The sequence below is a fragment of the Lycorma delicatula genome, chromosome 10 (genome assembly GCF_047948215.1).
Source record: "Lycorma delicatula isolate Av1 chromosome 10, ASM4794821v1, whole genome shotgun sequence".
NCBI classification, from domain to species: Eukaryota; Metazoa; Arthropoda; class Insecta; order Hemiptera; family Fulgoridae; genus Lycorma; species Lycorma delicatula.
In genome coordinates this window covers 14,071,672-14,088,398 of record NC_134464.1, presented here as the reverse complement: position 1 = coordinate 14,088,398, position 16,727 = coordinate 14,071,672, and the positions used below count along the sequence as shown (strand labels likewise).

Sequence of the window (16,727 nt, the reverse complement as noted above, 5' to 3'; positions counted from 1 at the left end):
CAGTCATAATTTAAATGTAAAAGAGTAATTATTAATACAAATTGTGATAGATTTATTTCAATTATTTCTAAATTTAAGGAAACACTGTGTTTAGGCTCCCAGAGACCAATACAAAGTAGTCGCAGCAGAAACAGTGAAAAGATTCGCAGCGTTAAATTCATTCACGATAGCACTGGCAAATCCAGTGCACGTGACGGATTATGTTCTTGATCCGATCATCGTGACTGTTTACAGTTGAAAATGGGAATTTGCAACAACTTAAATTGCTGATGATTTATTTCGCTCCCAAGAGCATTTTCTTCACTATGGATATTTTCGGTTCTAATGAAATGTTGTTTAAAAAAAATGATTTAGTTTATTGAGAGGTTATTAGATATTGTAGTTAATATTTAATTTTATTTGATAAATCGATTGTGCATTTCGAAAGTGTTAGAAAAACTACGTACTAATGTTGTTTACGAAGAGATTTAGAATTTCATTAAAACAGGCACTGTTAATTGCGTATATACTTTTTTAGTTGAGGTATCAAAGAATGAAATTCTCCATATTCCTTTCTCTTTAGATTAGTATCATTGATCCACCTTCATTTATTTATTAAAAAGAACGAAAAAATATCAAACTTTTAGTATAAAGTTGGTGTAAATAAGCTTGAGGATTTAGTTGTCCGTTTATCTGTAAATATTTTGCCCCCAGCATGTCTTAACTATACCAAAAACAATTTTATATACGTTTTCTTATGAACGTAAAAAAATTTAAATCATATATGTTGATGTTTATAAAACGTAATAGGTGAATGTATACTAATTTGTCATACTTTCATATGTCAAAAAACTAAAATGTATCAATCCTTTCATCAGCTTTGTTCATATTTTGAAAAAAAACCGATACCTACGTTAATTATTTTTCCACTCTCTCATTCTTCCGAATTGTCCAATGAAGACGAATAAATACAGGATTGTTTAAGTGACATTAATAAGAAGTTTTTATTATTTCTGGGGATATATGACAATAAGTAACATATTTTCACAGTAACTAAATTCACTCTTATTGTATAAGAAGTCATACTTCCTTTCATATAAATACGAGTATATATTATACAAACCGGAAAAAATATATATATATATATATATATATATATATATATATATATATGCAACATTAATGAACAGTTAATGTGGCGTTAAAATTATCTGTTGAGATGATGCTTAACTTCGATACTATCGATCTAACTTCTTAACTCGATTAATTAACGCTGATTTAAGAGACATAAAAAAACCGTCAGATATTTAGATTATTTTTGGTTGATAACGGTTTTCTCTTTCCAGAAAATAGGCCTGCATCTCTTTTTCTGAATTACTCTTGCCAAAATTGAGCGCATGCATGAAAATCTACATTTTTTCCTAGTTTTATTTTTTTAATTTTTTTGGAATAGTGATCAAAGAGGGCTAACTGCGATGAATATACAGGACAACCTTAACAGGTAGTGCAGTTTTTGCTACAAAACTTTATTATGAGATCACCAATTTTATTATTGGAGTATTTTCATAATGGACCATCCAATCCACAATTCAGGACTCTTCTTCCGAACAAAAGCTCGTAATTTTTGTTAGACAAACGTAGATAACTATCAAATGGTTTTATTAATCTGTGCTGAATTTCTCGTATTCTGTTTATATTAAAATTCATCACTTTTTTTAACAGTTTATTTCCTCGATCTCACTTCCCATTCGTTGCTGAATCTTTTACAGTAATCATCTTTTAAGATACTTTACTTTTTTAAACCACCCACGTACTATATCGCTTGACAACTACAACTTCAGTAACAATTTTGTTTTAATTTTCGCTCAAAGTTTTCTGTTAATGGATGCTTTAGATTTTGATAACTCATTTTTGTGCAGAAGTTTACACGTAGATCTTTATTAAATAAATAAATTTTTTATTGTGATCGATACATACTAATATATTACATAGATCACGCCAAGAAAGAGGAAAAAACAAACGTCACCGCGGCTAAAGAAGGAAGTGTCCAAGTGATTACCTGGATCGGATAATAAAAATCTTGATAAATGCATTATCATAAAAAAGACAAAAAATTTACAAAAATATAAAATGGTTTTAGTTTTTTTTAAAAAATATAAATACATAAATATTAAGAAAACTAGATGAAGTTATTAAATATAACGTTAAATAACTACGTTAAAAATTTAAATTCATAAGAAGTTAGTAAAAATTATTTGAGAACATAATTACGTACACGTTGAACGGGGTAAAGAAATTTCATAATTCTTTTCGATTTTTTAATTATTATTTGAAAAATCAACAGAGCAATGCTGTTTCTGAAAAATATAATCTTTAATTGTATGTTATATAAATCAGTGGAAATTTTCTTAATTTTTCGGTAATTTATAAAATATAGAAATGGAACGTTAATATATAATTTTTCTTTAAGCCAAAGTTTTGTTTCAAGTTTCAAAAATCTGTCTATACTACTCATACTTTTGATCCCAAAAAATGTGAGAGCGCATTTATGTATCTTGAAAACCCTTTCTGTGTTTTTGATGGTGACACAACGATGAAATAAAAATTAAGTCGGGAGTGTACATAAATATAATAAATATATATTATTGATAACATACTTAGCGTTTTATTAAGGTGTTCCAAAAAAGGATAGTAAAGTTTGAACTTGTTATAGATACTACCAATCGTAGACTGTCCATCCATATCTCATTTGCCTCTCCCCCCCACCAACATGAGGTGATGCTCATGATCACAAGTTGAACGGCTTGGTCGTCATTCAGAAAGGTTCGGCAGAAACTCAGTAGACTCCCACGGGAATCAGCGGTGAACGCACGTCCAGGTGGATAAGCGGACGGGCGCCCCCTATTCATGCAGAATCTGTATATAAGCGTTAATATTTAACGTAAATTGAGAGCGTATCACAATTTTACTGTGCATACAATTTATTGTGAATTTAGTGAAATAGTGTAAAAAGGAATTCCGTATTTCAAAACGACAAAACCGCAGCTACTTTTAAAGATTATAGTGAATTAATAGGAACATTATTACAATGAAAAAAAGAAAATAATAAGATACTATAATATTGAACTGAAAATTAGCACTTTACATGTAAGAAATATTTTTTTCTAACCAACTGACTGGTATGTGGTTTGGGGCAGAAAATATCTTGCTTTCAGTTCCATATCATAATTTTTTATTTTGGTAATCCATCTTCAGGTAAAGTGATCAAATTACATAAGTAGTAAAACGCAAATAATTTAAAATTATTTCGAAAACTTTTAATGACCATAACATGTTAAAAAGTAACAAATAACTTAAAATGCTCTAGTAGGCAAGCTAGGTGGTAAAATCTACCTATGATGTCGGCTGAAAAATTTACAACTGTGCTAATATGAATTTCTTGCCAACACTTGAGTTTGTTTAAATAAATTTCTTAGTTGATTGAATAATAATTTCCAAAATAATTTTTTTTGGTAAAAGGTAAGGTTACAAGAGACATTTGGAAAGTAATACATGTTTGCGCAACACTACCGTACAAAAACGAAAGGCCTTTCAAAATTCAAGGTCAATCTTGTTAACGTTCTTCTGATATCCCGTATGATTACAATGGATTAATTTTATAAAGTGAAAAATGTAACTAAAAATTTTACTATAATGAAGTTTGATCTACTTTTTGCCAAAAAAATATGCGATGATACGGCACGTAACGTTTAGATTAATTGTAGAAAGGTATCCAATAATAAACTTTCTACAGTCACAAGAAATCGATTATTTGGGGTGATTGCGGGTGATTTGATCTGCCATGTTGATGTATTTTTTAGACAAGATCGAGAAAATACAGTTAATGATATTCATGAATGATTATAACGTGTTCCTTTTCAACATAATTCTCGGAGACATTCGTTGTTCATCGAGGTCTTATAAAAAATGTGCGAACAGGATTCTTCAGTGGCTACAGTTAAGATTAACCAAACGTAACAACTTTACTCCTTTTTGATCGTACTGTTTCATATAGGAACCTTTCTCTCATTTTGACATGGTCGGGAGCTAATTAACCTTTTGTTGTAATAAGTAAATCACGTACGATTTGCAAGCGATGAAAATCTTCAGAAAGCAGTTTCTTCGTTCCGGTGTTGGTGGATGAATAGTACATAGATATTCATTCAATAACATATTAGATGTAATAAGAACGTTTATGGTAAAAACACTCCAAATAAAACAAAAATATTTTTGAGCAGTTATTATTGATTGAGTTTTATTTATACAAAGCGGAAATCGCTTTCCGCATGACCCTTACAATAATTACATATATGCTAACAATAATTTTAACAATTTTTTTAATAAATATATATAAGCAGCTTACTTTAATGTGCGCATCAAATTGAAATAGGAATAAGACACCTTTAATACCTGCAAACAAACAATAATAATTTCATTTACGTTGCAACAAGTTTACCTTTCAATTCCTTAAAAGAAAATATATTCTAATTTAGACATTTATTGAAATAGCAAAACCAAGAGTTTCTTTTAAGACCGTTTGTAGAATGTAAAAATCCAGAAGTAAATGCATAATTATTTTTGTCATTTAATCTAAATTAGTAGTTGTTTGTTTATATGTATTATACGTATATAACGTAACATCAAGATAAAAATAATAGGGCGCCTAAAAAAAGCCTTTGGAAATTAAGGTTACCCCATCTTGTTTAACAATTACTATGAATTTTTTTGGATGAATAAGGTCATGTTATCTAATTTGTAAACATTTTCAAATAAATAAGATTAATTGTTTGAAAGATTTAATGCCAAAAGTATAATATACATTTTAAACATCGTTATGCAGAAAACACCGCTTGTTTCTAGTCAAAAAAATAACGTTAAAAAGTTTTAAAACACGCATAATACAAATTCTGTATCTACCACAATTCTCTTAATTTGACTTTTTGGTGTTCGTGTTACGTACCTGATTTGACTATTGTTACACGATGAACATTTAACGAAAATAATACATAAAAGATTGATTTTAATGTGATTTAATCAATGAAGCTAACTCTTTACCAAATTTTAAAACTTATCATTTGTTCTTCTGGCTGGTTCTTTACGCTATCTCTGTCACCATCCATTTCTATGTATAGCCTTATATTTTTGTCCCCGTGTGGTTTTCAATCTTCACTTCAATCGTCCTTCTTTTTCTCATTTTCAATCTCCTACTGACTGTTCAAATAGTGTTGCTAAAGTCCACATCCTCTCACCACACAAATTAAGCAGTTTCCTTCACTTTGGTGTACTTGCCGAATAAGTTTAGAATTTAATCGTTAACTGAAATTCATTCTTCTTGAAAAAATGAAAAACTAGGATTTTCATGCAGAAACATTAACACCTGAGACTATTTTTATAACAGGCGTCAATACAATAACTGAATTGAAAAATTTTCTGTGACAATTATTTTTTAATTGTAATGTTATTTCATACAAACTGACAACAACGAAATCGGGGTAAATGTTTTGTCAGCTGATATTGAAACGTATAAAATTATTAGGATATAGTTAAAAACAATATTCGTCGCTATACTTATAAACTTAAGCACGAAAGAGTATATAGAGTGGTTATGCAAGGCATGCATCACTAGGAAGATAAATCAATAATCATTGATGAACAGACGAAGTTGGCAAGGAGATTAGAAATGTTACTAACACTTTGCATCATCAAACGAAGCAATCGCTGCCAGACATTATAATGCTTATATCTGAAACGAGGTTGACTGATAGCCTTTTTGTCTATTTTCATGGCTATACAATATATTGCGCCAAACACCCTTCAGGGAATGTACACGTCAGTACTGCTCTTTTATTATTAAAAGTACTTTTTCTTAATCTCTATCACTTGTACATTAAAAAGTGTTTTCTGACGCCACTATCGTGGTTGTCCACGATGAATGACCACGATTTTCTGTCTCTCTTCCGTTTATTGATCTTCAAGGCCTGCTCTGAAGGCGGATCAGTTTACATCATTCTTTAGATGCTTGGGTCCGAGATTCATCTGCGGTGGAGATTGGAATTCTAAGCACTTACACTGGGGATCTTGAATAATAAACGGCAGGCAACTTTTCGAATCGGTGATTGACAATAGTTGGAGTGTTTTCTAGTGAATCCACATGCTGGACTACAGTTCTTAATAAAATTCAAGACCTCCTGGATTTTTTCATTTTCAAAAGGTATTTTTGAAAAGTATTTACATCTTGAACCACATTTTGACTAGTCGTCAGATCAAACACCTATTGTGCTTACGGTATCTTTTGATGTTATGCTTTTCGATCCTTACTCTAATAAATTGACAAGTAAACGACGTTTTCAAGACTTTTTGGAAATAAATAGAAGGTTGAAGATGCCTTTAATATCACCGGCTTATATGTATAATGCAGTACACAAAATGACCAAATTGATTCACTCAGCGTCCTGGGCCTCTACTCCCAAATTAGACTCTACACCTCAATCTCAAAATACTATCGGTCTTCATCAGAGAAAAGATAGAAGATCGCTGGAAACTACGACGCGTATGGCAGAGAACTCGTTACCCTGATAAAGAAAGATTTAACACGGCTTTTAAAGAAATAAAACGATTAATTCAAACTTTGAAAACCATTTCTTTTCAGTCTTCTATTGAAGAGTTCTCTGTTAGGCAGTCTGCTGAATACACTTTATTAAAAGCTACAAAGGCGTCGGGATGTAATTTAATCACCGGCCAGGTTCTTCAATCATTACCTCGACATGCGATACGTTTAGTCACTATAATTTTTAATGCTGTTATTCGAATTGGTCATTTTCCTTGCCCGTGGATAATTTCACAAAACTTTTTATAGCAAAACAACCTAAAGAACCAACAGATATTAAATGTTATAAGCATATCAGCCTTCTTCCAGTGTTCTCTAAAGTGCTTTACAATTTGTTTTTTAATAGAATGACGCAGTTCGTAAATAATTAAATTTCAAATCACGAATTTGCTTTTTCAATGTAGTACTAAAATTTTACGTAGAATATAGATAATTTCAAGGTAAACGTAGAGAAGTTTTAACGGATTTGTTCCAAATAAAATCATGGTCACCTCAAGAAAGCGTTCTCGTATCCATCTTATATATTCTGTGTACTGCCGACTTGCCAATTACGGCAGTTACAACCGTTGCAACGTTTAGTGGCGATAATGCAATCCTTGCTTTTCATGAGAATCCAGTTACTGCAGCTCATTTTGTCAACATTATCTCACCCTTCTCTAATCCTGGGTTACAAGTTGGAAAATAAAGATAAATAAAACAAAGTCGAAATCTGTTAATATTACAAGTTCTCAAAACTGTAAATATATAGGTTTTCATTTTAACCGGCACCTTACTTGAATAAAACATATCAAATCTAAGCGAATGCAGTAAGACCTACAGTTTAAAAACGTGTACTGACTACGCAGGACACAGACATTTGATCTCAGTAAAAAATTAATTATTGATTTATAAATCCATCTTGAAACCAATTTGGACTTATGGTCTTGAATTATGTGGTACACCAAGCATTTCCAATATTGACATACTTGAACGTTTTCAGACAAAAACACTGCGAAAAATTTTAAACATATATTGGTTTATAAGCAATAACCTCATATATAATGATTTTAAAATACGAAACGTTAGGAAGGAAATCTCTCTGATCAGTCAACGGAATGAATATCGTTTGGATTGGCATCAAAATTATATGGCAGTAAATTTATTGGATAACACTATCAGCGACTTTTCAAGATTAATGAGAAACAATACTTTTGATTTGTTTATAGATTCAATTAACTGGTTTTATAAACCAGCTTTAGAAATTCCTCTACAATTTAATTTTTTTCGTTATTAACTGTACTTCTCTGTATCTTTGTAATGTTCATTCTAAATTTTGCTTATTTACTTATTGTTCAGTTTTAATTCTGAACAGATTTTAAAGTTGCTGTAACTTTATAATAACGAAAAAAAATTAATTCTGCCACTCACCTGTAACGGTACTGCATAGAAGACGACTGCAGCAGCTGTATGTCAATGCTGAAATTGCGCTCCTTGTATTTAAAGGAAGTACTAATGACGGAGTATTGGGGTGGGATGCGAATTTGGAAAAATGTTGTTTTTTTGCTAATATTATTTTTTAATTGTTAACAAATGTGCCTAAGAAAAATAAGACATTACATAGGCGAAATGTCAAGTTACTGAGAGTGACCTTGGTTACAGTTCCACCCCTTTCACATTTTATGTTGAAAATTTAATGTCATTAATGCCCATATAAAGAAGTAATCTGACCAAGTTTGGTTAAAATCCGTCGAATAGTTCTGAAGGTATAAGGCGATTTAAATTGCGACACCGATCACATACATGTACATACGAATATCCGGAAAATTTCCATCCAGTTTTATGTGTTCCATAGGTGTCAAAGTGTAAAGATACGGTGAAAAGCGCATATGCCCAAATTGGACCTATGAGAATACTTACCTTTCTAAAATTATAGCTCTGCTACAGCGCTAGTCGGGAATGTAAAAATTTATATTTTCAGTTGCTTTAATTTTTTTTAAATACTGCAATTATTTTAAATTATTTTATTTAAATATATATTTATTTAAGAAAAAGAAACATTTTTTACAATGTTTCTTTTTCTAAGCTTTCTTTCTTCTTTGTTTAATTTTTTCGATTAATTCATTTCATGTAATTCTTCACTCCTTTTTGTTTTGTAATGGTTTTTCTAATCGTTTAAACTCAACATATAAATTAAATCAAGCATCATTAATTGATTTATATAACCTTATCTTTGTATTTCTGTGCATTATCTACCATCTATACATCCCTCTATCAGAAAATTAAATAAATCTGTATACTACTATTATGGCCTTTCAACTTGGTTGGTCTGTTACAACATTTTACCACAATTTTTTCTTCTCAGGTCTTAAGACCTCATTTCAAATTATTATCAAAGTATTATTCTTTCCACTCTTCCAATTGTCTATGTTTTTGTGCCCTAAATTGCTGCAACCCACACACAAATACTTTCAAAAATCCCTTTTAATTCTTCAATTTATATTTAATTCTCTGATTCGTTTTCTCATGAAAGCTCTTCTTGTTTGTGCTTTTCTGTTAATAGCTGCATTACTTGTTTATCCTTTATAAATATTCTACCTAAATAACAAATGCTCTTTATTGTATTGGTATAACATCAATACGGTATTGTTTTTCACCATCTTGAAATTTAATTTAAAAATCCTAAAACTTTTATCACATTTTAAAACTTACATTATATTTTATAATCTAATGAAATTAAATCTTACTCTTTTAACTTACGTTAATAAAGTTTTCTAAATTAATTACATAAAGTCCAAACGGTTTCAGGTGAAATGGTGCCAATGATCTTATAATCATTGTGAGTAACATCTTTTTAAACCATTGCGGTTTATCTACCCAAGAACACTCTCCAAGACACCTTCTTAGTTCGTCGTACTGAAAAAATAATACGTTTTCGAATTACTAATGTTAACCAATTATTTATTTAACTTTTTTTAATAATGGTTTTATTAATTTAATGGGTAAATGATTACACTAATACACAAAAAAAAATTGTTAATGTTTCTATAAGTGTGATACGATTTCTTGAATTATTTTTATGCGTATATTACAAGTCTGGGAATTAAATTTTTCTATCACCCCTAGTTTTAAATAAATTATCCTACTTAATAATTAAGGCAAAATGAATTTAAAATTTGTAACATTTAAAATTTTGCATGGAATTAATGTCCAGCAGTAACCGGCTGGCATGTTAGTATATCATTTTTCTTTATAGTGAATTTCCCTTTCCATAAATGAAATGTCTTGGTGGAAACGTTCACCGTGTTCATCACTTACATCTCCGTGCTAGTCCTGGAAAAAATCCAGATGTGAGTGGAGGAAATGTATTTTCAAAGTCATATTACATCCCACAGCTCTGTATGAAGTAAAAAATTGATTAACACTATCGTGCTAATTGTCGGATTTTTGTTTGGCGAAAACGTTCAGCAAACGTCTTTAAATGAAGGCCAAACTGCACATTCTACATTATTTAACATTGACTTAAATACATCATCTTTGACCGACTCTTTAAATGAGGACCAACAAATATTTCTTCTTAAATTTTTCTTCATTTACATTTGGAAATTTCTGCCTGATGTACAAAAATCTGGGACTATTCTTCTTCATTGCTTTTGCAAAAAATTTTATTAGTCCCAACTTGACATGGTAAGGGGGTAAAAATATTTTTGGGTTCAATTAAGGGCTGATGAGTAATAGATTTCCCATTTTGAGTTAAGTTGTCCCGTTACTTCCACTCTTTGGTAATATAATGTTATTCCAAGCTCGGCTGTCCCATTCGCAAAGAAAACACATATACTTTCAGTATACCCTAACTGCATGTCTACCAAAATAAATGTAACTTAAATCACCACGTATGTTTCAGCTATTTTTTTTATAATTTATTTTTTCAAGAACGTCTTTCATCACATCGTTTGTCTAATTCCAATTAATAGTATAAGCGATTGGTATCGAAGGATATATGTTGCCGTTGTGTAGTCGAATCACTTTTAAATTACACTCGGAGGAATCTAAGAAAAGGCTCCAGTTCTCAGGTTTATGAACTTGTCCTAAGTGCAACATTAGCTCATTAATATTTGTGCAATAAACCAAAATATTTTCATCAATAAAGTACAAAGAAAGTTCTTTTTGTCAGTTTCGAAAGCCCGAAATTTTGTATTTTTAAAAAATAAATTCCAACCTTGTATTCCTGGTTTTAACAGTTTTTAAATCCCTAAGTCGTTTAATTTACCTTGTAAAGTAAGATGAGGCTTATTAGAAGATAATTCAAAATCGAAATCATTGTTGTCTTCTTCAGTACTGCCTGATTCTTCATCGCTGCATTCGAATCATACACTCACAGGTGGCTCAGGAACTGGAATAATTTCACTGTGACGAACAGGCCTGATTGCAGATTGCAATGAAGGATATTTTACAGTATGTGTAGATTTTTTAGAAATACCACACACACTTGTTAAATAAAGGTAACTATCGGTGACTTGATTTTTCGGTTCACGCCAGTCTTATCCTAATCACCAGTTTTACACTGAAAGTACAAATGATACGCTTTTTTAATTAAAGGTATTTTTTATTTGATTGATAACGGTAAACTCACCACATGCACAACAAAAGCATTCACATTATTTTCAATATTTAGAGTTATTATAACACCGCACTGTTAACAAATTTAAGATAGCAATAAGACTTAACAAAATTAATTCATTCCTAAATCCAGTACTTAATACAAACAACACATCTGTGTTTTCAGCTGCATGTTTTGTCTGCACAGACATAATTAATCTTGTCCGTGAAGACTAACTCTTCAGTATTACATATGATATCATAATATGTGACCATGATCTTATTTAAATCTTTGACTAGTATTGGTTATATGTTGCTTACAAATTGTGTTAAAAAAGTTAAACAATAAAAGTTTAGCTAACAAAATACAATGTAGGAACCTAAAATGTTAACTATACGTTGAAAAATGAAAAACTCCTTTAAATAAAATTTAAAAAATTTTCAAAAATGGTGAGTGATAGAGAGATTCTGAGTTCATGTTCATTTTCAGAATAAAAAACAACATTAAAATCACGTACCGCATGTTAGGAAACAAAAGTTATGTTTATCATTGTTATTTTTAGTGTTATATGTTTTCTTCTTCAGATAAGCTTGTAACTTGTTGATTTGCAAATAATTATTGCAAAATCACTAGTAAGTTTTAAGAAAAAAATTTACTGCAATTTTTTAAATCTTTCCTTGAAAAATAATAAAAATAATTTTAAATTATGTTGTAATATTGAGTCGCTTTCTCTCTTTTAGTATTTAATAGAGACATCAGTCTTTTGTGAATTTTTCCAAAGCAATCTAGAACGATCAGTTATATTTCTCATCATTTCCTCTAGGTCCAACTAATTTTACTTCAACGCGTGCAACAGATATTAATTTAATTGTTACACATTACATAAATAATCTTTCTTGATATAATCAGACTTAGGCACACACCTGGGTTGTCTCATCACGATTTAATATTTAGTACTGTTAAGATTCATAATTATAGGAAGAAATTTAATGTTTTAGAAATACGTGATTTCAAAAATTTAAATTATATTCACTTACAGAAGATGCTGTAAAGATTTAAGATTAAGTGAGATAATATTTATAGAACCCCCTTGTCTTGATGGAAAGTTGTATTTTCTATAAATTAGTTACAGAATTCTTAGTTAACTTATTCATATGATGATGATTGTGCAATCCGGCTATTCAAAAATCTATTCTGTGATTTGCTGAGAATTGGAATAAATATTGAAAATTCAGAAATAAGTGTAAACAGATGTTGAGAAAAGGCAAAAGTAAATTACTGCTTAATCTTTTAAGTATTAACAGCTAACAAAAATTGTGGAATGTAATTCTATGTAATCGATTTTTAAGTTAGCTACTCCAAAGTTATAAGTCTATTTTGATTTTGTAGATTATTTTTAAGTTGTATAGTGTTAAAGTGGTGAATCATATCACTTCAAATGCTGCTGGAGCTGATGGAATTTCTTTTGAATATTTAGACTTATGTAGCCTGTAACAGTTCGTTCCTGTTATACTATATATCTTTAATTTCTCAATAGAAAAAAGTGAATATCTGTCTCTATGGAAGTCGGGTATAATTGTTTGGATTAAGAAAATACTTATACCAGAAACAGATAAATATTATAGATGTATAAATATTTCTGTGTTGCTGGAAAAGAATTAGATAAATTAATGTGTAAACATATTAATTCTGTTTGTAAAACACCTATTCTGTCTATTTTCCAGTCGTTAAATAAACTTCTTAATACCCAGACACCTTCGGTTAGAGTCCTTGATGATGAGAGAAATGCTATGGACGAGAAATTACTATTTTGGTTTTAATTTATTTCAAACGTGCATTTGGATCGTTTGCTGGGACTGTGTTGCTTTAATTTTTTTGGAAGGAGCCTGCAAGTTGTTTGAATTACTTTTATCTGACAGATGGTAATGTGTTCTCGCTATTTACAAATTCGGTTACAAGAACGTTATCTACGGCACGATTATTAATGGTATTTGCTGATGACTTCCAAATATATTGACCGATTGGAAATCATTGTAAATAATATTAATGTTAAACTGACTAAAATATTTAAGTGGCTCACTTTTTATTATTTAGTTCCGAATAATAAATAATAAATAATATTTGCATTGCTACATGCAAATGCATCATATTGTACATGCTTTAAAGTTATAGTACATATTGAACGAGTTTGACTGTGATTTACTTTCTTACAGACTATTTCATAATACACTCTTAGACAAGCGTAACAGTAATTAAAAATTTGGGATTACACGTACATGAAGGCTTAATCTGGGGGACTCAAATTACTCGCGTCTGTAGGAAGGTATTTCCGGTATTTTATCAGTTGCGAAGTTTATCAATTCTCATTTCCAGTTAAAGAAGAATCTGATAAATGCATAATTATTCCCACTATTTCATTATAGTGTTGCTGCTTACACCGATTTAGGAAATGAATAAAATTCTCTTATCAAAAGAGCGCAGAATGCTTGTGTAAATTTTGTATGTTGTTTGTCATGTAACACAATAGAATAAATTTATGAATCGGTTATAAATACATGAGCGCTGTGATTATTATTTTGCTGTTTAGGCTTTTAATATTTTACGTAATGAGGAGCCGTTGTATTTATTTGTAAAAAAATATCATAAGACTAAGGATTAAAATCGAGTGGAGACACTAGCACTGGTTTACTTATTGCAAGTTGCCCATCATCTAACGAGTGTTTATAATTAGGTTTTCATGTTTATTCTGTGAGATAAATTAAATTGCAAAGCAGAATGATGGTTATGTTAAAAGACTTAAAGTTCACTATAATGAATTTTTTTTTTAAATATTCGTTGTTCCTTAAATGTAAACACATGACTTTACGGTCGTTAATTTTAGTAATTGCAGTTATATTGTAATTTTGTAAACCAATATTTAGTAAACGAATTATTCTGGCACATTTCAGTTATATTTGAATGATCTTCATGCACAGGAATATTTTGGCTAGATATATAGATTGATAAATAGATTCCGGTTTATTTTTATATGTTGGCTATTTTTGAGCACAATTTATTTTTTATATTATAATACTTGAGTTTGGTTTGGCTGTGTAAATTATTAATTTTACACATAAAATGTGCATTGCTATGATAAATATGTAATGATTTTGGATTTCTATGTTAAGGGTCTATGAATAGATTTGAAATAAATAATTTTATTTAATATTGAAATAAAAAGTATAATTAAAATTGGAAATTTTTTCAAAATAAATAATTTTTATTTTTGCGTATAATATTTTATTGGTTTAGAATTAAATATAAATTTATTCATCAATTATACATCGGTAAGACAAAATGAAAACAGATGTATTTTTGAGTGATAATTATTTTCATTTATATTTATGTTATTATATAAAGAGGAAAAGGGTTTCTGTTCGGGAACAAAAAAACAACTCGATCAATCTCAACTAAATTTTTACTCATATCTCTTGACATAACTGAGAAGGATTTTATATATATTTCAGTGTCTATCACTGTGTGAACTTGGTTTGAACTGATTGATTCGAATGAATTTTATTACACAAGTAATAGAATTAAATATACGTTAAATAAAATAATATAAAATCAATATAAATATTTTTGTTTATGAATAATGGGTTTTCGTTGGGACTGCGTGTGAGGCTACAAAAATGAGATATGCGAGCACCTCGTAGGAAGCTATACCAATCACCACCATCAAGTGGTAAAAAACGTGGTGCCCCAAAAACGAGGTGGGGGGGTGTTTTGGGAGGTGCAATGGGGTACTCTTGTAATATCACCTATAATAATATCTTCCGGCTGAATTTAAAATTCAAACGGGGTATTTGTTGTTAGGTTAGTTGTTGAAGGTTTTCTTTTGCATGTATCAGGTACGCTCTCGATCTAACAAATCGCGATTATTCAGAAATGTTATCTAAATATGAAAAATTATTTATTAAAACGTGTAAATAATAAAAAATCTGTTACAGTGCTGAACTTCTCATTCGGATCACTATTAGCGATCCGATAAATTCTCATGTTCCTTTCTTACTACGAGCCGTTCCAAGATATTTTTCAGTGGAGATATTTTCAATAGTGGCCTTATAGAAATTGAAGACAACCCAAAGCATAAACTAATGAGGATAAATTGATTATAATATGTGCACATGGTCTTCTTATGATATAATTGCATAGAAGAAAGGATTTTTTTAAATTCGTAGTTTAAAGTTATTAAATGGAGTAAAAGTGAAATTTATATTTTTTTAATTTCTCGGTAAAAAAATAGTAAAATTTTGGAAATATTTGGTGAGTATAACCCACCGGGTTGGTATAGTGGTGAACGCGTCTTTACAAATTATCTGATTTCGAAGTCGATAATTACAACGTTCAAATCCTAGTTCTTCAATGCAGATTCGAATGTACCCTTGATAACCGCGTTCTCTGGTGGTTAGAATTCAATTAACCACGTTTTTCATAAACAGTTGACCTCAGATTGTACAAGACTTCACTTCGTTTTCACTCATCCATATCATCTTCTGAAGTAATCCTGCCGGTTTCGGAAATGCGACGGAGAGCTAATTTTTGTTTATAATATTTGTGTTTGAATTAGTCTTAAGTATTTTTCATTTTGTATATTTGTAATAATAAAAGGTGGATATTATAATAAGAAAGATCTTTGATCTTTTTAAAAACCGGCGGCCTTGGCACTTCATAGCACTACCAACAGACCAAGTAGATCACGATCGAGATCGTTATCTGTAAGGAGATCGACTCCTCCCGCTGAGGACACAAGGGTGGTCATACACAAGGCACAAGGTGGTGCCTTCGCCGACCTACTTAAAACCATGAATAAACTATGTTTATTCATAGTTTTTCATACCTTTAAATGAACATGTGCTGAAATTGTTTTCGTTAATGACTTCTGAGTTATTAATTTACCAGCTACTTTATTTATTTATCTTTGCCTATTTAATTTATTTTTCTCTCAGGTGTTTATATTTTAAATCATTGAACTGAAATTTTCCCACTTTACCGTTTTAATATATAAAAAAATTAAATGTCAAAAGATATATTAATATAGTATATTATATCCTATTGAAAACAAGATTTAACTGCGGTTTCCATTCATCGATCCAGAGAAATATTGAACTAGTTCTTTTTCTCATACCTGTTGTGATAACCATTTGGTATTCAACGTTTTAATATAACACGATCGGAATAAATAGTTAAAAACCGTTTTCTTTTACATACAAAAGTAAATAAAATATATTGGAATTTACCTCATCAATCAGTTTTTGTCCTCCAATGCAACAAAAATAGAATAAAAGACATTCAAATGCAATTAAGATTAGGCACCCAGCTTTCATTAATTTACCATTAAACTGAAAAAAATGTACATTAATTGCAGTACAACAAAATTGCAGTGAAACAAAAATGATAATTAGACAATAGAATTTTAATGCGAAAACATCACAGGAAAATAATTTTTCTCTTCATCAAACGCAAGAACTTCAATTTCAACCTTAC

General features: G+C 30.0%; 1 protein-coding gene across 1 annotated transcript in view; it reads right to left on the bottom strand.

Annotated features, from left to right (window-relative positions):
* Positions 1 to 4,277: 4,277 nt before the first annotated feature.
* Positions 4,278 to 16,727, bottom strand: part of LOC142331575 (uncharacterized) — a 70,576-nt gene continuing 58,126 nt past the window's right edge. The window contains exons 2-3 of the mRNA XM_075377577.1: positions 9,362 to 9,517; positions 4,278 to 4,428 (exon numbers count right to left, since the gene is read on the bottom strand). Of these exons, the coding sequence (XP_075233692.1) occupies positions 4,378 to 4,428; positions 9,362 to 9,517 (207 nt within the window). The 3' untranslated portion in view covers positions 4,278 to 4,377. The remainder of the gene's footprint in view (positions 4,429 to 9,361; positions 9,518 to 16,727) is intronic.